The sequence below is a fragment of the Teleopsis dalmanni genome, chromosome 2 (assembly GCF_002237135.1).
Source record: "Teleopsis dalmanni isolate 2A chromosome 2, ASM223713v2, whole genome shotgun sequence".
Lineage (NCBI taxonomy): Eukaryota > Metazoa > Arthropoda > Insecta > Diptera > Diopsidae > Teleopsis > Teleopsis dalmanni.
In genome coordinates, this window is record NC_051847.1 from 30,983,512 (window position 1) to 31,007,636 (window position 24,125).

Genomic DNA, 24,125 nt, shown 5'->3' on the forward strand with positions numbered 1-24,125 from the left:
ATTACCTCAGGTGTTACTAGTTTATCAGTCTACTTATTTTATATGTAAGGTCATAACCTTAAACTTGTGGTATTACATGTGTAATACCACATGTAATACCAGAACTATTACAAGAAAGGTTTTCTCTTAAAATTAAAAAAAAAAAAAGAAAAAAAAATAAAAAATACATAACAAATAACAAAATTATTATATATTTGTATAAATTATTATAATTAAAAATAGTAACGATCTATACCTACATATACCATTTTATCTGAAGAAAGTTTTTTAAACAATGTCCATTTTGCAAATTCAATATCATATGCATAAAGAAGAAAAGTAACTAATCTGTAGGGTCAAGAGTGACCGTGTAAAGACTACCTATACATTAATACAACTCACCAGGTATCTAATTCTATCAATCAATCAATCAAATTTGTAATTTTTTGTAATTTTTCATATATCAATATATAAAGTTCCGATAACAGATTATAATATATAATTTATTTTATATTTTATATTTTCAGTATAATGAGCGTGAAGGGCTTATTTCACAGACAATTATTGATCAAATTACTAATCCTCTCATTTGTCTGCGGTTTATTTCTAATCATCATTTTTCACTTTACAACAAATGATATAAATTTGTATAAAGAATCACAACATCTAAGATCACTCTTACGTTCAAACAACACACATCACCAGGAATATAAGCTGGCAGAATATGACTTTGATTATGAAGACTTCAGACAACGTGTCAACTATAGCTATTTAATGAATCTAACAAATTTCCGATATTTATTGAATTCCAATAAATGTCGAAAAGATAGAAAACAATTTCTAGGTAAGTTTTTAATTACGTGTAAAGAATCAAGTATGTACATATATATTTTTTCGCACCACTGTATACACTTGTTTTCTAGAAGATTTTACATTTCAATGGGGTCTAGACAACTTGATATTAAATTTGCATAAAAACTTCAATTCAATATATTTTTAAATTTATATACATTAACGAAAAACCTAAATGGGCATCTCATATTAGATAAAGAAAAAAGTGTATAATATACAAGTATATATAAGTGGAAAGGTATATTAATATTATAATTTATGGAAGAAATTGAACTAAGAAGAACACACTGCATCCGTGAACGGGCAGAAATAGATCTCTAGGTCGTAGAACAAAATTACCGTACTTAATAACAATCGTAATGTCATCTGCTAACAGCCTGTAATTAGCAGAATGGGATTTCAGCTACGGGCTCTTTGAGTTTCACTTGATCGAAATCACTTCACAATTAATTCCTGGGTAGTGATTTTAGTGGGTTAAAATGCCTTTTAAGCTTTTGATATAGTAATTTATGCTTTCCAAATTCCTTAATGGGACAAAGTTGTTCTGCTGGATCTGCTACATCTCACAAAATAATCTTATGTAAGATTTTTTCTAAAATATCCGTAGTTAGCGATCGCTAATCTTAAATTCGCAATTTTCTGGTTTCCACAAAGAGAACCAAAACGAAGTGTATATAATGGTAAAGAAAACATACAATGCGGTCTCACCATTGATAACAATTGAATTCGCACACATTGTGGTCAAGCAATTCTTAATAGAACTACAACTTTATCAACAATGTTTTTAACTGGCATCCCTAAGGATCCAAAAGTCTACACATAACATATAGATATAATTCAGTTAAAAGTACTGAACTACTTAGCAAGGATCAACTTTCAAGAATCAACTTTAAAACAAGCAAATAAATATAGCAAAACCAATTAATCTTTGCATTCTGGTTAAAGATATGTATAGACCCCAACATCTTCCTCGCGTTACAACCATAATCAAATTCCTATATACCTTTTGTCATTATTAACAGTAAATTAAAATGAAATTCTATTAAATTTTTGATCAATTTTGGATATTATACATATTATATATCTATATATATTATATACATATATAATATTATGCTTTTCACATATATATACTTATTTATATTTATATCCCACACTATCTTATACTTATATATCTATCTTATACTATAACCTGTATATCAAAATATTCAAATTTCAAAAATTTGACATCTTTTACAGCTATCATTGTTGTCACATCTTACTCAGCACATACCGACCTACGTATGGCTCATCGTCAATCTATGCCACAATGCAAACTTGAAGAACTAGGATTTCGACGAATATTTTTGCTAGCCAAGATACCACCAACAGAACGCGCTATAACCCAAGAATCTTTGGAAAGAGAACATAATCGTTTTGGTGACTTGGTACAGGGTAACTTTGTGGATAATTATCACAATTTAACATATAAGCATGTTATGGGTCTACGATGGGCAGGCAGTGAGTGTGAAAATGCTAAATTCGTTATTAAAATTGATGATGATATTATCTATGACATATATTACACGCGTAATTACTTAAATGAATTATTGCTAAAACAGTCGCAACTTGCTACATCTGGTAAACTATTATCAGGTGTAATATTCTCCTCTGGTCCACCGGTACGAGATGAAAAAAGTAAATGGTATGTCTCTCTAAAAGATTTTCCAGGAAGTGTTTACCCTTATTACTTGTCTGGTTGGTTTTATGTAACGAATCCATTGACAGCAAAACGTATAGCACAAGAAGCTCATAGTACACCAGTATTTTGGATTGATGATGTTTGGGTTACCGGTATAGTAAGACATCGTCTGCATATACATCTGCAGTCGTTAAATCACTTACTCACTTATAAGAAAGTACAACTTCAGTGTTGTGTTGATGATGCAAAAAAATACAATTACAACTGTGACTATAAAATTGGTCCAAATGGTAATGAACCGGAATTTTTGCTGAAATATCAGAACGCAATAGAGAAGTGTTATTACGATGGATGTATTCCTCGACCGGCTAATAAATCTGTAGTGCTTACATGTAAAGAATAATAATCTCACTATCTTCAAATGCAACAAATTATAATGTTAAGTTTGACAAATTCTATATATTTTGTATATATTCTTATTAAAATAAATGATAATTTAAGACTACGACAAATGTTTTTTTTTTCTAATGCGAATGTTTTTACGCGTGTGTTCTTTAGTAATTTTCGTTAATTTTTATTCCATATTCTTAGTGCAGTTTGTTCGCACGTTTTAGACCTAAATTATTTTATGGCTGTGTTACTTATGGAAATACACCATTAGAAAACTGCAAATTTATCAGAATATTGTCCTGAGACATATGTTAAAAGCTCTATAGTACATGAGAAATTAAGAAATACACAGAGACTTGAGAATCAAGAGTGTGCAAAAGTATATCAAGGACAGAACGCTAACGCTATACGATTCCGTGAAAGCACACACTAATTAAGAATATGACTCCCTCAAATAAAATGCAATATATATTCAGATAGAAAGATATGCTGGGCTTTAAAAGCTACTTCTATAAAATCATTTAAATAACTTATTATCAGAATTTAACGGATCTATTATTATAGTGGATCATCTAAATAGTCACAGACCAGTAAAAGTGCTTTGGAGACTAACTCACGTTTGATCAAGCAAAGCCGAAGAATTTTATTTTTCAATAAAATTTATGAATTGAAATGAAAAAATTTAATAAATTTCATTTTTTTACTTCATTTATATTATATAGCGTGCCCCACCATAAACGCTATTGAGTACCACATTTGCCAAAGACCCGTTATAATACTACTTGGGGATTTACCTCGCCTTGTCTTAATACCATCTAGTAAAAAAAGCCGCCTCGATTTCAATAGTAACTTAAAAGATGTTATTGGATCGACTGTATTCAGGTCTGCTCAGGTAATGAGAATATTTTCAATATTAACTTTAACACTTTAAGAGATGATAAGGATTATATTTATTAATTAAAATTATTGAACATATGCCTATATGAATAATATGCGTATTATATATATTCACATATAATATATACATTATTAAATTTGTTTATTTTTATAAGGTTATTATTAGAAATTATTAGAGTGCTGCCTTTCAAAACAAAAGTTTGACAACAAAATTGAATATACTGATGTTTAACGTACTTATAGGTCTCAATATATATTTATATAGTATAATTAAATTATATACAATTACCCTGAACGACAGCATAGATCCACATTTAATCGTTAACCAGACAATGAGCAAAGTTATCAGTACGTGTAATATCATAAAAGTGCATCCATTAACCGGTGCATTGATACGAGTAATAATCTAGTGTTAAAGATAAGAATTTAAAAATAACATCGAAAGAAATAAACATAAAACAGACAAATCAGTAGCTTAGTACAAAGAAAACTCAGAGAGGTTGTTGACCCCTACTTATAAAGACTTAATGGTTTTAGATATTGAATTTCAACTGAGTTGATACCTATTTTACTAGTTAATTATTATTAGATCCATTATACAGCTCATTGAAAGAAAATTATTAACTGAAGTATAGTATGTAATTTTAAAAGTATTTAAGTACGCTACTGCATTTTATAAACAATCATTGAGTTGATAATTCAAGATTCGTTATTGATTGTTTTCAATATAATGTATATAAAATATGTATTGTCTTAGTTCAATTTCAGTCGTGAGGAAAAAACTGCAACATATAATTCTCGGTCATTACACAATACAATCAATTCAATAACGATGGATCCCAAAAAATTATTTATGCGACCCACCACAAAACGTGTACTAATTATAGGTGCCGGAGCCGCAGGTCTATGTGCATTGAAACGTGCACTTGAGTATAACATGGAACCTGTAGTATATGAACAAACTGACGAAATTGGTGGATATTGGAACTGCAGAAAAGAAATTCCATCAGATAAATCCGAGGAAGAAATCAATTGCAGCACATACGAGGATTCATTGTAAATATTAAAGAATATATTTTTATTAACAAATATTTTTAATATATTAATTTGAATAACTAGCATAAATTTACCAAAAGAACTTATGGAATATCCAGATTACCAATATTCTGATCAACTTAAAGATTCCTTTATCTTGTCAATGGAAGTTTTAAATTATTTGCATTCATATGCTGAGCATTTTGCTTTAAGAAAATATATCAAAATTTTACATGAGGTGATCAGAGTACGTAGACGTAATGGAGAATGGGAAGTAAGTCATTATCTTATCGACATCTCTCTATTTAAATCACATAAATTTAATTAATGTCAGGCTTTTATTTGGAACACTGTTGCTAACAGCTATGATTTTGAATTTTTTGATTATGTTTTTGTTTGTACTGGACATAATCGAAAACCATATTATCCAAATATACCGGGCAGGGAACTATATAAAGGCAAACAAATGAATTGTCATTTGTATCGTACACCACAAATTTTTAAAGGTATGTTGATATATTATTACTATTAGTTTTGAATTTTATAATATGAAATATAATAATAATATAATATGTTATAATAATATAATATGTTATAATAATATAATATATTATAATAATATAATGTATTGTAATATTATAATATGTTATAATAATATAATATATAATAATAATATATAGTGTATTATAATAAATTATAAATAAAAGAATTGTAATGTTCTTCATTAGAAAGGGAGAACTTTTCTAAATGACTTCATTTCATTTCAGATACCAATGTTCTAATCGTATGCTATGATATTTGCGGCTTGGATATAGTCAAACAGATTTCCAAAACAGCAGATACAGTTTATTTGTCCCACAACTTTTTACCACCACCGGATACTACATTTATGTCAAATGTTATTCAAAAACCTTATGTCAAAGAATTAACTGAAGCTGGCGCGGTTTTCTTGGATGATAGTCAAGTAGCATTTTCAAATATAATATACTATACAGGATATCAATATTCATATCCATGCCTAAGCACAGATTGTGATCTACGTTTGCGCAACAATCGAGTTTATCCACTCTACAAACATATCATCAATATTAATAATCCAACTATGGCTTTGATAGGTATTCCAACTAACGTCATACCATTGCAATTGTATGATCTGCAAGTACGTTTTGCACTGCAGTATTTCACTTATACTAAGGAATTACCCAGTGCTGAAGAAATGTTGAGAGAGGTGGAAGAAACATATGAGAAACGCTTACAAGGTGGGTTAACAGAACGGCAATCACATCAAATGGGAGAATTACAGGCAAGTGACTACTAAATAATAATATTAAATTAATTTTATTTTATTAATATCTAATTTTAGTATGATTACTATAAGGAGTTATCGGAAACTGCTGACATTGAGAATATAAAGCCAGTTGTGCAAAAGATACGAGCTGATTTTGATGCTAAGAATGTCAGTGAGTTGGAGAGTTATCGAAATAGTTGTTATGAGATTATTGATAATCATAACTTTGTTAAGTGCACCATAAAGGAATAATTTCGTTAGATATAAGAGTGTATGTATATTATTCCAAAACTGAATCAATAATCTAATAAAAACTAAAAACATTTGTAATATATATTTTGTTTTACAAGAATTTAAACGATCAGGTCATATCTTATATAGTAATAAGATACCGTATTAAAAAACTAATTAATAATCTCAATTGATTAATTATTCTAATTAATTAAAAAAATACTATTTTCTATAAAGATTTGTTAATTTAATGCAGTTGTAATCCAGTTTGGAGTTCCATATATGGATACTAGTCCCATATCATTATTATTATTATATCCAAGGTGTATTTACAATACATTTATTGTTATTATTATAATGTGTTTACAGGTATGCAGATCTGAGGTCAATTATTACTTAGTCTGATGATGTGATAAATAATAATCCAGTCAAGGCACAAATAGGGGTTTTGAAGAAACCTCGCAGTTAATATAGAGTAAAAGTGCTCAGGTGCACTGACTCAACTTGTCTCTCAACATAATAATAATGTATTTATGTATTATACTTTGGGTAAAGAAACCGTTCTTAGTAAGAGCAAAGGACGGAATTCCCATAGATCAATAGAAATCAAATGTGTTTGTCAACTTAGACATGAGAATAGACTGACTATATAATGGAGAATAGAGCTACAGTTGGGGTACATATTGCGAATTGATGTGGCTATATGTGTAAAATATTTTCTTCGCACATAGGAACATCCTGAACTTAATTGGACTAGGACAGTTCTTATTAAAGAAAGACATTGCTTTTTATCTCTAGAGATTTTAAGTGAAGGCTTGTTGAGAAGTTTATTGCTTTACAAATTTTACCTTGAAGATCACACTGTTTCTATATGTTGTTGTTGTAGCCCATAGGGATTATGTAGACCCTTCGGAAGGTGATAAACGCCGGTTTTTTGTCGAAATTGGCGAATGGGACGTAGACCCATCCGTTCTTCGAAACACTCTTTCTATATCGAAATATTCACTTATAGATTAGAATGTTGATAGAAAAAATTAGAGATCTCTATTGTTATTTTAAGAGAAGACGTTGACAATTGGCTTTAATGTTGGTGTATTACTTAAGAGCCTGATATTCTCAAAACTTATGAATATTATTAAACAAGAGACGTACGAATAATCTTGGCTCTTTGACAATAACTACAACTATTTTTCATTGCTTCACTACCTTTGATCGCTCCCATCAACATTCAGTTCAACTTATTAAATTCCTTCTAAAGAGTAAAAACATGTATTAATTAACATAAAAAATGGATCAATTTTATTGCCTAACCAATTGAAGTCTTTAAAAACGTTGTTGAAAATTTTGTTGCTGCTGACTAAACATCATTTGCTGTTGTTGCTGCTGCTGTTGTTGTTGCTGCTGATGATGAAAATCTTGTTGATTCTGCACTTGTTGTTGTTGTTGCTGATTTGGTGCTGATAAACGTACACGTTTCGCTTCATTGTGGTGTTGCTGCTGCTGTTGCTGTTGTTGCTGCTGTTGTTGTTGCTGCTGTTGTTGCTGCTGCTGTTGTTGCTGCTGCTGCTGTTGCTGCCGTTTATTATCATTCTTGTCTTCTTGATCATCATCAGTTAGAAATTCACGTTTTGGGTACGGTATAGGACAACCGGCAAAAACATCTTGTGTAGGTAATGGATCTTCTTGGAAATAAGGATCCTGCATAGCTTGTTCCGAAGTTATACGTTTATTTGGATCCATCAGTAGAAGTTTTTGCAATAAATGAAATGCTTTACTATCGGGTTTAATTTTATGACGATCCATATATTTAGCTAATGAACAGGTGGCGTAATTAGAACGCTTAAAATCTTTAATTAATGTATGATGTTCAGGCATTTTTTTGATATCTTCCCATTCTTTATCTTGTGGAAATCCCATTACATTGAAAATACGATCCAATTGATCATGATGATATGGATTGCTGGTTTTTATATCTTCTTGACGGCAATGAAAAATTGGTTCTGATGTGAGCAATTCAGCGAATATGCAGCCGATTGCCCAAATGTCAATAGCTTTTGTATAATGCCGCGCTCCCAGTAGCAACTCTGGTGCACGATACCAAAATGTCACTACCACAGGATCAAGATCTGCTAGTGGTTTTAGAGGCGCATTAAAGAGACGCGCAAAACCCATATCAGCTATCTTCACACGGCCACGCTCATTGCCATCACCCATTACTAATATGTTAGCCGGTTTTAAATCTCTATGTAGCACCCAATTGCTGTGCAAATAATGTATTCCATCTAAAATTTGGTACAGTAAACTTTTAACCATACCGCGCGGCACTATAACAGGTTTCTTGGATGCTTTAGCTGCACGATGATATTTGATTATATGCCATAAGTCATGTTCAGCGTAGTCAATTAGTAGAAATACTTTTCGGTCATTGTGCGATAGAAATACCCTAATTAATGTTATGACATTTTGATGCTTCAGCTCACGGAGCAATGCAATTTCACGACAAGCAGACATGGACAAACCAGTGCCATCGATTTGTTTGAGTGCATATTCTTTGCCGTCGCTAGTTTCCTTCCATTTAGCTTTGTAAACGTGGCCATATGTGCCACGGCCCACTTTACAACCTTCAAACGCAAATAAATCCTCCACTTTTGTGCGTTCTATTTGTGTTTTCATTTTAAAATCGTAGTCCATTTTTTTTATAATTTGTTTACTATTTAATTTATTAAAATGCAATATTAACGTGAACCACTTTTTTCAGTCTGGCAAAAATTGTTTACTTTCTCTAACAAACAAAAAGTCAATCAGCTGTTCGATATTCTTTCGCGGGAAACATTCACAATAGTATGTCAAGTATTGGATGTAGCACTTTTCTTTATTGGCGCATAAACGTGTTTGTTGTGTTTTAATATTAGCTGTGTTTCAGCAAACATGATCCGCTCAATGATCTGAATCATCTTTGCTGAAACGATACGGATCACGTTTGAAAATAATTGGCAACGCATGAAATATGACAGTTGGGTTTGTGTACAAAATTTTTTGATTTGTGTGAATAATTTTGGCGCTAAAAAAAAAAGTGAGAAAATTTTGAATACAAAAAATCTAAAAAATGGAAAATAAATAAAATCTGTTGAAATGTCTGAAGTATTTACTTAAAAACTTAAATTTAATTCTGTAGTTAATAAATGAAAATTGCATATGTTATTAGAATCATCGAGCGAAACTGACTCTTCCATTCCCTTTTTACTAGTTCAAGTGTATGGTATTAAGCTCAAGGGATGAAGTGTATCAGCATAGATATAGTAGAAGTTTTGTGGAAACGATCAATAATTTTTTCGTTAAAGATTATTTGATTGATATTTGCGCATAAAAAATACAATTGCTATATATTAATTATGTTTCATATTTTAATAGATTTGTTAATAAATTCCAATCAGCAAATGCAAAATAACCGTGATGATCACATTTGGACGAGAGCAATGAAGTAATTTTATATATTTTTATGGTATATGGCAAATATGAATACTTTTTGCAAATTTGGTATTTGTTTTGGCATACCAAGAGCTTCCGTGTGGAGAATAATTAAAAAAACTAGTGTTTAGCTTATATCAATTGGACACTAATTTAAAATACGCACTTGCTAATAATGCAAAAATGGAAGCTTCGAAAAAATTCCCGTTCGTAATTGGTTGCATAGACAGTACACATCTAAAAATAAATGCACCAAACCATAGCAAATAGGCTTATTTCAAAAGAAAGCATGACTATGGCTTAATCTTGCAGGCAGTTTGCGATGAAAATGATTTTTTTATAAACGTATATGTTGGAGAGCCTGGTTTCTTATGTATTGTTCTGTTTTAATTAAATAAATGTATTCAACTTAATTTTTATATATTCATTTCAAATTAATTGATATTAATAAATTATCAAACAACACTTTTTCAATAATAATAAAACGTAAATTATTAAAGTAATAATTTTAATTACATTGATAATTAGAACGTTACTTTAAACAAAGAAATAAATAATAATGACATATTAATTAAATAAGTACATAAAATAAATAATAAATAAATAAAATAAATAGTAAATAAATATAAATTTAGATTTGTTTAAAATTTTACTGCACCGTGCATCGCATTGCCAACCTTATTTGCATTAAAATACGTTCCACTTTTATCTTTTATATACATTCCACATTGAACCAGAAATTGAACCAGATCAATTGCTGGTTCACCCCATTGTTTTTGTTTTGTATGTAAAATTGAGCGGATCATGTTTGCTGAAACACAGCTATTATCACACGTTAAGTATATAATGAACATAACTTTTTTATGTTATTATCGAATAATACACACATTCTTATTTAGGTCTCAATTTTAAACAACAACTTTTATGTAAACGTAATCCAATATAATATGCTAGGATAGTGATGCGCTTGCGTTATGTTGAAGTTGGTAAATATAGACCTTGTAAGTGATACTCAACTCATGAAAATACAAGTAGTGTATCGACGTTGTACGACCAGCATCGATGTTCAATTAGGAGCATAGATAAAAGAACATACTTTCGTTCAAACGGAATGCTCTGGATACCTGACGAATTTCGGTTGTATATATCCCTAACCACGCTCACGGACCTCTACGCGAACAAACCTCTATTGTCCGTGGAACCCATATGAATTTTAATTTCAACAAAAAACAAAAAGAAAACTAATACTTCAACGGTCTTTAAATCAATGAATTCGGTGGTATTAATATTAAAGATTAATATTCAATACACAGAATTGCCTAACAGTTTGAAACGATATCAGCACCGTTTTAAGAGTATGCCTAATATAGGTTCCGAAATGATATTGAAGGATATTGCAGATCCAATGAATCAGCCATACGAGGTAGTTATCTCCCACTGAACGTAGAACAGAAGTCAAACTAAATTAACTATCACATTTGTTTATTACTATTGAAAAACAGTATCACTCTAAAGATCAATTGGTTCTGGTACTTGACATCTATGTGACATCCAGATTAATATGCTCAAAAGTCGACAAAAAAAAAAAGAAATTTACTCAACCTACCAAGAGATCACATATTTAAGACCGCGATGATGAGATCGCTCTAACGTATCAACGCAGGAACCTATGCGACCACTTGACCGGTTAAAACAACAACAATTCTAACCAAACTTGTCTAAATAATATGTCAATAAAATTATTTTAGAGCAATAGATCTTATGATTAATGAAACTAATTTTAAATATGTATATAAATCCATATGAAATAATTATACATGTCCAGGGTCTCTAGCACTGCGTCCAATGCCGTTATGAAAAGAAGTGGCTAAAGCACACAACCCTGCCTTACACCATTGGATGATGGAATTGAATCGATCGCTCAGCGCACCATTGTGTAATATTCTGCATGTAACTCCATCATACCTGCTTTTAATAATATTGACGATTTTAATCAGGATACCTCTAGCTGCAAGCAACTTCCACACTTATTCGCGTTTTAACGCATCAAGTGTTTTTTCAAAATCGATGAAGATGAGATATAGATTGGTGTTGAGTTCTGCCTACTGCTCAATAAATATTCTTATAGTGTTTATGTGATCTCTGCATGACAGACCAGAGCGAAACTCTGCTTGATTCTGCCAGAGTATATTATTAAGTGACTCAATGATGCGGCTTCAAATTAACTTCGTGAATATTTTGTTTATTGTTGGCAGCAAAGATATACTTCTCCAATTAAAACATTTTTTCCTATCTCCTGTTTTAATAATCTTGATTATGACAGCCTTTTTCTATTCTTTTGGGATACATTCCGTGTTCTATACCTCGACAAACAGGAGATGTAAATTTTCAGACATTGTTTCCGGTATTGCTTTAAATACTTCTGCAGGCAAGTTGTCGTGTCCCGATGCTTTACCTGATTTTAGAGATAGAATTGCATCGTATATTTCTTCAGTACTCAGTGGTCTGCATTCTAACATATGGATCTATTAGGATTGCTTTGTCTAACCCCTTGTAACTGTTCACTGTTTTCATTGTTTCATTGTTGTCATGTATTATATTAAGCGTTCTTTCGAAGTATCTTTTCCACACTGCCATCTGATCGCCGACATTAGTTAATTTATGTTAATAGTTATCAATTAAAATAATCTTTACAATTAATAACTAATAATTTATTAGTTATTAAATATACAATAATTAATTATTAAGTATTAGTTTGTAGAATTAATTATATTACATTAAATGGTCTCTGTATATATGTTTGGGTTAGATAGTCTTCCTAATCTTGGAAAGATAACCTCTATACCATCTTTCATTAAAGAAATCGAACTTGGAGAAACACTCTTATCCAGCTAAGAGGCACAATAGATCTTTTAGGTCGCAGTGCACGATCCCTTCTTTTCAATAATAATAATAGATACATTTCTAACTTCCAAAAAGGAGATGTACAGTATCGATCATTTTTAAAAAAAATATTCTATTACTTTTTAATTAAGTTTTTGTTTAGCTTTACTTTCAAATGAGCTTTTGGCTAAAAAAATTTATAATAATTTTGTTGCAACAAAAAATAGACTTTAATTTTAATAAACTTTAATATGAAACTGCAAAAAAAAAAATAAGTGACTGAGCACAAAAATAATATATAGAATTTTTTATTATTGTATGGAGAAAGTGTCAGTAGAGAGAGAAGCACAAGAGTCTATATTCCATTTAAATTATGTGGAAACAATCGCTAAGCGGTCAGTTAAGTACTGGCAAGCGATCCAGCGATAATAAAGAAAGCGTGTTTTTATCATTATTTCCTTTTCGTTTTTGTGATATTTCATCAACATTGTTTACTTTGATTTAATAAAATAAAATAAAAAAAAAAAAATGAACGTTACAAATCGTGTTTGCATAATAGGTGCCGGTACAGCGGGCTTGTGTGCACTGAAAAACTCGATTGAGCATGGAATGCAAGCAACTGCATACGAACAATGTGACCAAATCGGTGGTACGTGGGTTTATTATGAACCAACTGAAAATGAAGAACATGAAGACGATGTGCAGAGTAGTATGTATAAGGATTTGCGGTTCGTGACGCTGCAGATAAGTTGCAGATAGACAGTTAATAATTAATTGAATGTTGCAATTTTTAGAACCAATTTACCAAAAGAAGTAATGGGTTTTGCAGATTATGACTTTCCAGAAAGCGTTAAAGAATCTTATATCACATGTGGTGAAGTTTTAACATTTTTGCAATCCTATGCAAAACATTTTAATTTAGGTTCACATATAAAATTACGACATGAAATTATCAGAGTGCGACCGAGAAGAGACATATGGGAGGTGAGTGGGTATAATTTTTAATATAGATATAATATTATTTACAAGTAAAGCAGCTCAAAAACTTTTAGAACCCTTTATGTAATAATTGTATTAGTCAATCTTTAACAATGTGAAAGATAGCTAATTTTTAAAATTTCTTGATCAAAACTATGTCTAAGTTCTTTTAAGTTAACGATTATTAAATGTTCTAGTGCTACCTTAACATTACATTTCTAGTAAAAATGTTATCAACAATTTATAGCGATAAGATTACGCTATTAGTTTAAAAAAGAAAAGAAAAATTTTATTAATATGTAAATAGAAAAATAATTAAATGGTTCTCCAATATAATTTAAACTATTTAATCTAACGTTCTCTGAAGCACAAAAAGCTTCTACAGTAATTTAGTAATAGACTACTGTTTCCATATTTCCTGATTAGGAGAATAACATTGAACTATTACTATACTACAACAAATTTTGGTATATCTGTTTCCATTATATAGAGACCTATATGTTGGTTGATATTCACATGTAAATACTCTTTTTAATATATATAATTCTTTATACCTATACCATTATATACCAACCTTACTCAATTTTCAAAACATTTAAATATTTTAAGGTACTCATCAAGGACATGGCAACCGATCAATACTTTATAGAATATTTTGATTTTGTATTTGTTTGCAATGGACATTATACCAAACCTAGTTATCCCACTATTAAAGATTTGGATATCTACGAAGGACAACGACTACATAGTCATTTATATCGGACACCTGATATGTTCAAGGGTAATCTATATACATTTATAATATTATAGTTATACAAAATATATATGTAAAACAAAACTGAATATTCTTACAGATCAAAATGTTCTAATAATAGGTGTTGGTCCTAGTGGCATGGATATTGCTGCACACATACATGATAGTGCAAAAGAAGTCTATTTAAGTCATCATATGGAAACAAATCCAAACACTGATTTCATGACCAATGTTATACATAAACCTGATCTAGAACGATTTACCAAAACAGGTGCAGTTTTTAAAGATGGCAGTATAGAAACCTTTACATTTGTTATATTCTGTACGGGCTATAAATATACTTTCCCATTTCTGAGCACAGATTGTGGGATACACGTTGATGATAATTTTGTTCAGCCTCTTTATAAACATTGCATTAATATTAATTACAATACGATGTCATTTATTGGAATACCATTTAATGTTTTACCCTCACAGGTCTTTGACTTGCAAGTACGTTTTGCACTAAAATTTTATACGAAACAAATACAATTACCGGATCGTGCAGAGATGTTGGCTGACCTGGAGCACGACTTGGAAACGCGTAGATCACAAAAGTTACCAAAAAAACGTGCACATTTTTTGGGTCCACGACAAGTATGTCTCCTCATATTTAATATAGTTTTAATATATACATATATAGTGCATGTGTTAATTATTTAATTAATTTTTTTTTCTAGTTTGAGTACTATAATGAATTGGCGACTATTGCGGACATTACTAATATAAAACCCGTTATTCAATCTATTATGCGTGACGATGGATGCAAATATATTAGCAGATTAAACAGTTTCCGCAATGCATGCTATAAATGCATAAATGACAATGAATATATAAAATATGAATCTTAATTTACAACACATGTGTATTATATTATATATACTACATTATATATGTAGTATATATGAAATATTTATTATAATTATTTTTGATTATCTAATAAAGAAGAAAAAATTTTATATTAAATAAATTAGTTTATTGTCTTTTAAATTATATATAATTTATGTTATTTTTAGATAAGAATAATACTTTAAAAACGATTATAGATAAAACAATGAATTGTCGAAAAATATACTATCTCAAAAGAGTCTAGTAACATTGTGTAGATAACAGTTGATAAATAGTAAATAATGGATGTCAGTTTGAAACTGAAGTGGTATGCTAGCAGCTTGTCTCTACTAATTAACTAATTCATTAGTCTAAGATATGAGATTATGTCCATCTATTTATTTTGTTTTGAGTACTTCCAATTAACTATATTAGAGATATAATATGGTATTGTTTATTTTAATGTCACCCATATTTGTGGTTTTCAAACAAAAGAATATAAATAATTTAATTTAGTGTATCTGAAAAATCGCAGAGATTTGAGTATAGGCATATATGTTGTTATAGCCCAGATAATAATTATAACCAGGAGTTACTAATTTATTTAACGAAATTACCAAATAATATTGTAATCTTCTGTATTGAAAAATATACAAGACCACTTACTTTATCCTTAAAGAATTTTCAATACTCTAGACATAGATAGTTTTGTTATTAGTAAATTATTTATTGCTAAATTATTAAATTTGTTTTTAACATTAGATTTAATGTTCATATATTTTTGAGATTAGAATCTTATATATAATAATTATTTTGTATATGCACTATATGATATAATAAACTCATTTGTTCCAGGTGTCGATTTGAGTTAGCTATATTCATAGAAAGCCACCATTTAATTGATTCTTAATTCTTAATATAAACTATTGTTTTCAATAGAGAGGTTTTTAACCACAATGGGCCATTATTTGAGCTCAAGTGGGCTTTTTGGGATACAAGACCGCCACTCCAACGTACAGTAGTGAAATTGCAACAACACTTTTTATTATTTTTTTAAATAATTGAAATTTTGGCCAACCATATCTATTTCAAGTATTGCCAAACACCCATCATCAGTTGTCTTATTTTTAACTATTAGTAAATAATTTTTTGAGACTGCCAGTACCTAGGGTTGAACTCGGGCCCTGCTAAATTTGAAGCTCACCATGAAGAGTGTCATTTGATTAACTTAAAAAAATAGAGAGACTATGTTCTCTAATAATGGACAAACAGTCGGCATCGTCTTAATTTATTGTGCTGATTAAAAATTATATCGATTGTATAGTATTCAAAATGTGAATGAATTGCTGATATTAATATATCTTCATAACTGCGGTACTTTTCATTTATCTTACATCAAAGGAGTCTATAGTTCTACTATCTTCCTTCACAAAAAATTATTTATATTAGAATGGATAGAATGAATATATAGTACGATTATTTTTAAAAGGCTTCAAATTCGTAGGGTGATTCTAGTGTACAAATCTTGATGTGTTCATTGTCGAACATCGCGTCGTTAAACAGTTTAAAACAAAACATTATCTATGGTGAGGTATAGATGGCACTAATCACTATAGTTTACAATTAAGATATTTTAGACCCTGATAATGGACATCCACTATATTAGTAATTAAGTGGTAATGCTTTCAAATGATAACGCAACGGCCGAAGCACATTTATGCTATCATAATAATAATAAATTATTTAAAAATATTATTAAATATTAAGTAGTTTTTAATGAAAAAAAAGATAATTACGGTTATCCCATTACGGAACCGTAATGGTGAAACTGAGTGGCAGTTGATCATTCGTACAGATGAATGTGTCCAAAACTATATGATAATTTTAAAGACCTTACGACTCTTAGGTGTTCTTAATGTAAGAAGGTACAATACAATAACAACTTAATGAAATTTGGGTCCATACGTTTGTATTAGTTGTAAAATCAATTTAAAATTCTTTAGTCAATTTTATGAGCACCCATTATTTATTATTCCGTTAACATCTTAAACTTGGCAGATATTTTAATATAGTACTCGTCACGAAAAAGCTGTAAAAAAATTTACTGATACATCCAATAGATACATACATTAACTGTATTATTATATAAAAAGTGGATTGGTCCATTCATTCTTAAATATATTACAATATTTTATACCATATAAATAGTGAAGAAACTGCAGTAAGAATTCATTTACTAAAATCGACAATGATCAAGTTAGTAATTTTGTTATCAATATTTTCGTATGTGCGTTCGAGTTTATTGTTTCCTAAACCAGAAGGACGCATTGTGGGTGGATTACCTGCAGATATTCTGAATTATCCATGGCAAATATCATTACAACATATAGAGTCACATTTGTGTGGTGGTTCTATATTTAATGACAAAATAATTGTCACTGCTGCTCATTGTTTGAAAAATATGAATGCCTCCGCATTACAAATAAGAGCTGGTTCATCTTTCTGGAATAAAGATGGTGTGGTCGTTAAAGTAGCTAAATTTAAGATTCATGAAAACTATAGCTCAAAAAATTACCGTAATGATGTTGGCGTAATACGTTTAATATCTCCATTACCATTGGGTAGTAATATTCAACCTATACCATTAACCACTACTGAACCAGCAGGTGGTACTCCTGCAGTTGTTACTGGATGGGGAGTTACGGAACAGGGATCTACTTCGCTTCCACCACAGTTACAATACGTTAATTTAAATATTGTTAATCGTTTAATATGTAAGTTACAATACAAACTATTTCAAATTAAATCCAACATGATTTGTGCCGGAGCCAAAGGTAAAGATTCATGCCAAGGTGATTCTGGAGGTCCTTTAGTTGTTAACGGTGAATTAGTTGGAATTGTATCTTGGGGTGAAGGCTGTGCCAGTCCACATTATTCAGGAGTTTATGCTAACGTGTTTAAGTTGCGTAAGTGGATAATTAAAAATGCAGAAACTATATAAGTTATTTTATATAATAATTAACTTATAACAAGATTACCTTGTATCTTACTTGAATAAACCAACCTAGTTGATGAGCCAATATTGACCCAAAGTGGAATGTACTATAAAATATTATTTGTGAAAAACTAATACTAACTTTTCTATTATTTATTAGTTTAATAATATAAAAATATATCAGAATTGTTCAGTTTTTGTTTTCATGGATTAGGATTTGGGTACAAAATAGTATTGTGAGATGATAGGGAATTGTTTAGGAGAGAGAATAGACTGGAGATAGTTAGGCTTTGAATTGAAGTCGACCTAAGTCAAGGCGTGATTCACTGTGCTTTAAATCAATTGTTTGCTAATTGTTGTTGTTGTTGCTGCTGCTATTTTTATTGTTGTGCACATTTTTACTTATACTTTTACATTTACTATTTTTGTTCTACTATCTTCCTTCACAAAAAATTATTTATATTAGAATGGATAGTATGATTATTTTTACGAGGCTTTAAATTCGTAGGGTAATTCTAGTGTACAAATCTTGATGTGTTCATTGTCGAACATCGCGTCGTTAAACAGTTTAAAACAAAACATTATCTATGGTGAGGTATAGATGGCACTAATCACTATAGTTTAGAATTAAGATATTTTAGACCCTGATAATGGACATCCACTATATTAGTAATTAAGTGGTAATGCTTTCAAATGATAACGCAACGGTCGAAGTACATTTATGCTATTATAATAATAATAAATTATTTAAAAATATTATTAAATATTAAGTAGTTTTTAATGAAAAAAAAAGATAATTACGGTTATCCCATTACGGAACCGTAATGGTGAAACTGAGTGGCAGTTGATCATTTGTACAGATGAATGCGTCCAAAAATACATGATAATTTTAAAGACCTTACGACTCTTAGGTGTTCTTAATGTAAGAAGGTATAATACAATAACAACTTAATGAAATTTGGGTCCTTACGTTTGTATTAGTTGTAAAATCAATTTAAAATCCTTCAGTCAATTTTATGAGCACCCATTATTTATAAACATTGCACAAGCTGAGTTTTTAGTTATATATATTTTTCCGTTAACATTGTAAACTTGGCAGATATTTTAATATAGTACTCGTCACGAAAAAGCTGTAAAAAAATTTACTGATAAATCCAATAGATACATACATTAACTGTATTATTATATAAAAAGTGCATTGGTCTATTCATTCTTACATATATTACAAAATTTTATATAAATAGTGAAGAAACTGTAGTAAGAATTCACTTACTAAAATCGACAATGATCAAGTTAGTAATTTTGTTATCAATATTTTCGTATGTGCGTTCTAGTTTATTGTTTCCTAAACCAGACGGACGCATTGTGGGTGGATTGCCTGCAGATATTCTGAATTATCCATGGCAAATATCATTACAATATATGGAGTCACATTTGTGTGGTGGTTCTATATATAATGACAAAATAATTGTCACTGCTGCTCATTGTTTGGAAAATATGAATCCCTCCGCATTACAAATAAGAGCTGGTTCATCTTCCTGGAATAAAGATGGTGTGGTCGTTAAAGTAGCTAAAATTAAGATTCATGAAAATTATAGCTCAAAAAATTACCGTAATGATGTTGGCGTAATACTTTTAATATCTCCATTACCATTGGGTAGTAATATTCAACCTATACCATTAACCACTACTGAACCAGCAGGTGGTACTTCTGCAGTTGTTACTGGATGGGGAGTTATGGAACAGGGATCTTTTTCGCTTCCAGAACAGTTACAATATGTGAAATTAAATATTGTTAATCGTTTAATGTGTGAGATTCAATACAAACTATTGAATCCAATTGAAGCAAGCATGATTTGTGCCGGAGCCAAAGGTAAAGATTCATGCCAAGGTGATTCTGGAGGTCCTTTAGTTGTTAACGGTGAATTAGTTGGAATTGTATCTTGGGGTCAAGGCTGTGCCCATCCAGTTTTTTCAGGAGTTTATGCTAACGTGTATAAGTTACGTAAGTGGATAACTGAAAATGCAAAAACTATATAAGTTATTTTATATAATAATTAACTTATAACAAGATCACCTTGTATCTTACTTGAATAAACCAACCTAGTTGTTGAGCCAATATTGTCCCAAAGTGGAATGTACTATAAAATATTATTTGTGAAAAACTAATACTAACTTTTCTATTATTTATTAGTTTAATAATATAAAAATATATCAGAATTGTTCAGTTTTTGTTTTCATAGATTCGGATTTGGGTACAAAATAGTATTGTGAGATGATAGGAAATTGTTTAGGAGAGAGAATAGACTGGAGATAGTTAGGCTTTGAATTGAAGTCGACCTAAGTCAAGGCGTGATTCACTGTGCTTTAAATCAATTGTTTGCTAATTGTTGTTGTTGTTGCTGCTGCTATTTTTATTGTTGTGCACATTTTTACTTATACTTTTACATATACTATTTTTGTTCTACTATCTTCCTTCACAAAAAATTACTTATATTAGAATGGATAGAATGAATATATAGTATGATTATTTTTAAGAGGCTTTAAATTCGTAGGGTGATTCTAGTGTACAAATCTTGATGTGTTCATTGTCGAACATCGCGTCGTTAAACAGTTTAAAACAAAACATTATCTATGGTGAGGTATAGATGGCACTAATCACTATAGTTTAGAATTAAGATATTTTAGACCCTGATAATGGACATCCACTATATTAGTAATTAAGTGGTAATGCTTTCAAATGATAACGCAACGGTCGAAGTACATTTATGCTATTATAATAAAAATAAATTATATAAGAATATCATTAAATATTAAGTAGTTTTTAATGAAAAAAAAAAATAATTACGGTTATCCCATTACGGAACCGTAATGGTGAAACTGAGTGGCAGTTGATCAATCGTACAGATGAATGTGTCCAAAACTATATGATAATTTTAAAGATCTTACGACTCTTAGGTGTTCTTAATGTAAGAAGGTATAATACAATAACAACTTAATGAAATTTGGGTCCTTACGTTTGTATTAGTTGTAAAATCAATTTAAAATCCTTCAGTCAATTTTATAAGCACCCATTATTTATTATTCCGTTAACATCTTTAACTTGGCAGATATTTTAATATAGTACTCGTCACGAAAAAGCTGTAAAAAAATTTACTGATAAATCCAATAGATACATACATTAACTGTATTATTATATAAAAAGTGGATTGGTCCATTCATTCTTAAATATATTACAATATTTTATACCATATAAATAGTGAAGAAACTGCAGTAAGAATTCATTTACTAAAATCGACAATGATCAAGTTAGTAATTTTGTTATCAATATTTTCGTATGTGCGTTCGAGTTTATTGTTTCCTAAACCAGAAGGACGCATTGTGGGTGGATTACCTGCAGATATTCTGAATTATCCATGGCAAATATCATTACAATATATGGAGTCACATTTGTGTGGTGGTTCTATATTTAATGACAAAATAATTGTCACTGCTGCGCATTGTTTAAAAAATATGACTGTCTCCGCATTGCAAATAAGAGCTGGTTCATCTTTCTGGAATAAAGATGGTGTGGTCGTTAAAGTAGCTAAATTTAAGATTCATGAAAATTATAGCTCAGAAAATTACCGTAATGATGTTGGCGTAATACTTTTAATATCTCCATTACCATTGGGTAGTAATATTCAACCTATACCATTAACCACTACTGAACCAGCAGGTGGTACTCCTGCAGTTGTTACTGGATGGGGAGTTATGGAACAGGGATCTTCTTCGCTTCCACCACAGTTACAATATGTTAATTTAAATATTGTTAATCGTTTAATATGTGAGGTTCAATACAAACTATTTCCAATTGAACCAAGCATGATTTGTGCCGGAGCCAAAGGTAAAGATTCATGCCAAGGCGATTCTGGAGGTCCTTTAGTTGTTAACGGTGAATTAGTTGGAATTGTATCTTGGGGTAAAGGCTGTGCCAATCCAGATTATTCAGGAGTTTATGCTAACGTGTTTGAGTTGCGTAAGTGGATAACTGAAAATGCAGAAACTATATAAGTTATTTTATATAATAATTAACTTATAACAAGATTACCTTGTATCTTACTTGAATAAACCAACCTAGTTGTTGAGCCAATATTGTCCCAAAGTGGAATGTACTATAAAATATTATTTGTGAAAAACTAATACTAACTTTTCTATTATTTCTTTTTCCATACTTATTTTCTCCATTATCAAACTTTCTAGTTGATATTAGTTTAATAATATAAAAATATATCAGAACTGTTCAGTTGTTGTTTCCATGGATTAGGATTTGAGTACAAAATAGTATTGTGAGATGATAGGGAATTGTTTAGGAGAGAGAATAGACTGGAGATAGTTAGGATTTGAATTGAAATCGACCTAAGTCTAGGCGTGAAAACCTAATTATTTAATGGGGCATATCCAAAGATCGTTCGAGCTAAACCTAATGTATGCATTGGGACATGAAAACGGGTATGCGACAGCATGGGGCTTAGAGCTCCAATTAATACATAACAGCGGTCGGGTCTGCGTCCCGAAATCACTTGTCGAGTTTGACAACCTATTGTGCGCCGTACAATAGTCCCAAAAATGGCTATACCAGCAGTTACGTGTAGTGTTCGACATATTATTTATACTAACATAGTATTAACAAAGATATATTATTAAAAATAATATATTTTTATGACATATTGTTTATACCATTAAATAAAAAGTCCAATATTTTTTTTTTTTTGTTGGAAATTAGAAATTACATTTTATTTTCTTTCTCGTTTGTTTGTTGAATTTCAGTTACAGTTTCTCGCATATTTAATAAACTTTTTTGTCAAAAAATTTGTTTGCTAATTACTTATGTTGTTGTTCTTGTAGCAATTTTATTTTCCTCTTTATTTGACACGAAACAACATAAATGATGACATATTTATAGCATTTTTTGTGCAGTGTTTTTGTTGTAATTATAAACAATTGATAAAATTGAAAACAAAAAAGTATTAAACGTTTTGTTATAATTCAAAGTAAAAATATGTTCAACAAAAAAACAACAACATTAATATAACAATTGCTTATCTAGTAGTTTAGTGTCTTTTGAACGCATTATGATGTAGCAATTAAATGCTACATTCTGGCAGCAAATAATATTGCTAGGGTTGCCAACCTCCGCATTTTCAGCATCATAAACGCATCGGTAGACAAGGTAGCAATATTCGAATGCCACGTCTTAGCAGCATCAATTCACTGTGCTTAAAAGCAATTGTTTGCTAATTGTTGTTGTTGCTATTTTTATTGTTGTGCACATTTTTACTTATACTTTTACATTTACTATTTTTGCGATTAATTATTTATCTTACAATTTCTAATTTATTATTTAAAAAGGGGATTTTACTCTTTTTTTGTTGTTTTTTGTTTAAACATTTTCTTTGTTTTCTTGTTACTTCTTCTTCGTCGCTCATTTTGCTACTACAATATTTTGTTTTGTTATAATTTTACATTTTACATAATAATATATTTATAATTATTTGCATTTCTATACATAACAGAGGAAATGTGTGATTTTTGTTTTGTATTGTTTTGTTTTCAATGTGTTGTTTTTTAACAAATTTTTGCTTACACATGTGTTATTATATGTATATAATTTTATATAATATATAAACGTATATTATGCAGTTTTGTATTATTACTTTTAATATATATATATATAAATACCGTATTATATCTTATCACAAAAAATAATCATAATTATATTATTATAAATATTATTCTTATAATTGAACAATAATTAAAAATAAACATAGGACTTAGTTACAGTGTA

At 29.9% G+C, this 24,125-nt stretch overlaps 7 protein-coding genes and 1 long non-coding RNA gene across 8 annotated transcripts; 7 read left to right on the plus strand and 1 right to left on the minus strand.

The window, feature by feature from the left end:
- Positions 1-463: 463 nt before the first annotated feature.
- Positions 464-3,017, plus strand: LOC119680664 (beta-1,3-galactosyltransferase 5-like). The gene is made up of 2 exons (XM_038093592.1): positions 464-823; positions 2,071-3,017. The coding sequence occupies exons 1-2, from the start codon at positions 511-513 to the stop codon at positions 2,913-2,915; spliced, it is 1,158 nt and encodes a 385-aa protein (XP_037949520.1). The 5' UTR covers positions 464-510; the 3' UTR covers positions 2,916-3,017.
- Positions 3,018-4,530: 1,513 nt separating this feature from the next.
- LOC119682204 (senecionine N-oxygenase-like) lies at positions 4,531-6,434 on the plus strand. The gene is made up of 5 exons (XM_038095574.1): positions 4,531-4,855; positions 4,919-5,108; positions 5,169-5,340; positions 5,602-6,137; positions 6,198-6,434. Exons 1-5 carry the CDS (start codon positions 4,632-4,634, stop codon positions 6,372-6,374), a joined length of 1,299 nt encoding a protein of 432 aa, XP_037951502.1. The 5' UTR covers positions 4,531-4,631; the 3' UTR covers positions 6,375-6,434.
- A 440-nt stretch (positions 6,435-6,874) lies between these two features.
- Positions 6,875-9,148, minus strand: LOC119685071 (cyclin-dependent kinase 8). Its single transcript, XM_038099260.1, has 2 exons — positions 7,665-9,148; positions 6,875-7,605 (listed from the first exon to the last, which is right to left on the minus strand). Exon 1 carries the CDS (start codon positions 9,042-9,044, stop codon positions 7,677-7,679), a length of 1,368 nt encoding a protein of 455 aa, XP_037955188.1. The 5' UTR covers positions 9,045-9,148; the 3' UTR covers positions 6,875-7,605; positions 7,665-7,676.
- A 1,427-nt stretch (positions 9,149-10,575) lies between these two features.
- Positions 10,576-11,571, plus strand: LOC119683704. The gene is made up of 3 exons (XR_005252685.1): positions 10,576-10,660; positions 10,721-11,244; positions 11,324-11,571. It is a non-coding gene; the product is annotated as an uncharacterized LOC119683704 (long non-coding RNA).
- A 1,546-nt stretch (positions 11,572-13,117) lies between these two features.
- Positions 13,118-15,333, plus strand: LOC119680897 (senecionine N-oxygenase-like). The gene is made up of 5 exons (XM_038093913.1): positions 13,118-13,432; positions 13,499-13,688; positions 14,292-14,463; positions 14,537-15,072; positions 15,156-15,333. The coding sequence occupies exons 1-5, from the start codon at positions 13,233-13,235 to the stop codon at positions 15,324-15,326; spliced, it is 1,269 nt and encodes a 422-aa protein (XP_037949841.1). The 5' UTR covers positions 13,118-13,232; the 3' UTR covers positions 15,327-15,333.
- Positions 15,334-17,474: 2,141 nt separating this feature from the next.
- On the plus strand, positions 17,475-18,394 carry LOC119681719 (trypsin delta-like). Its single transcript, XM_038094984.1, has one exon. The coding sequence runs from the start codon at positions 17,552-17,554 to the stop codon at positions 18,302-18,304; it is 753 nt and encodes a 250-aa protein (XP_037950912.1). The 5' UTR covers positions 17,475-17,551; the 3' UTR covers positions 18,305-18,394.
- A 1,152-nt stretch (positions 18,395-19,546) lies between these two features.
- Positions 19,547-20,458, plus strand: LOC119674492 (trypsin delta-like). Its single transcript, XM_038085629.1, has one exon. The coding sequence runs from the start codon at positions 19,583-19,585 to the stop codon at positions 20,336-20,338; it is 756 nt and encodes a 251-aa protein (XP_037941557.1). The 5' UTR covers positions 19,547-19,582; the 3' UTR covers positions 20,339-20,458.
- A 1,063-nt stretch (positions 20,459-21,521) lies between these two features.
- Positions 21,522-22,473, plus strand: LOC119674493 (trypsin delta-like). Its single transcript, XM_038085630.1, has one exon. The coding sequence runs from the start codon at positions 21,599-21,601 to the stop codon at positions 22,349-22,351; it is 753 nt and encodes a 250-aa protein (XP_037941558.1). The 5' UTR covers positions 21,522-21,598; the 3' UTR covers positions 22,352-22,473.
- Positions 22,474-24,125: the final 1,652 nt, after the last annotated feature.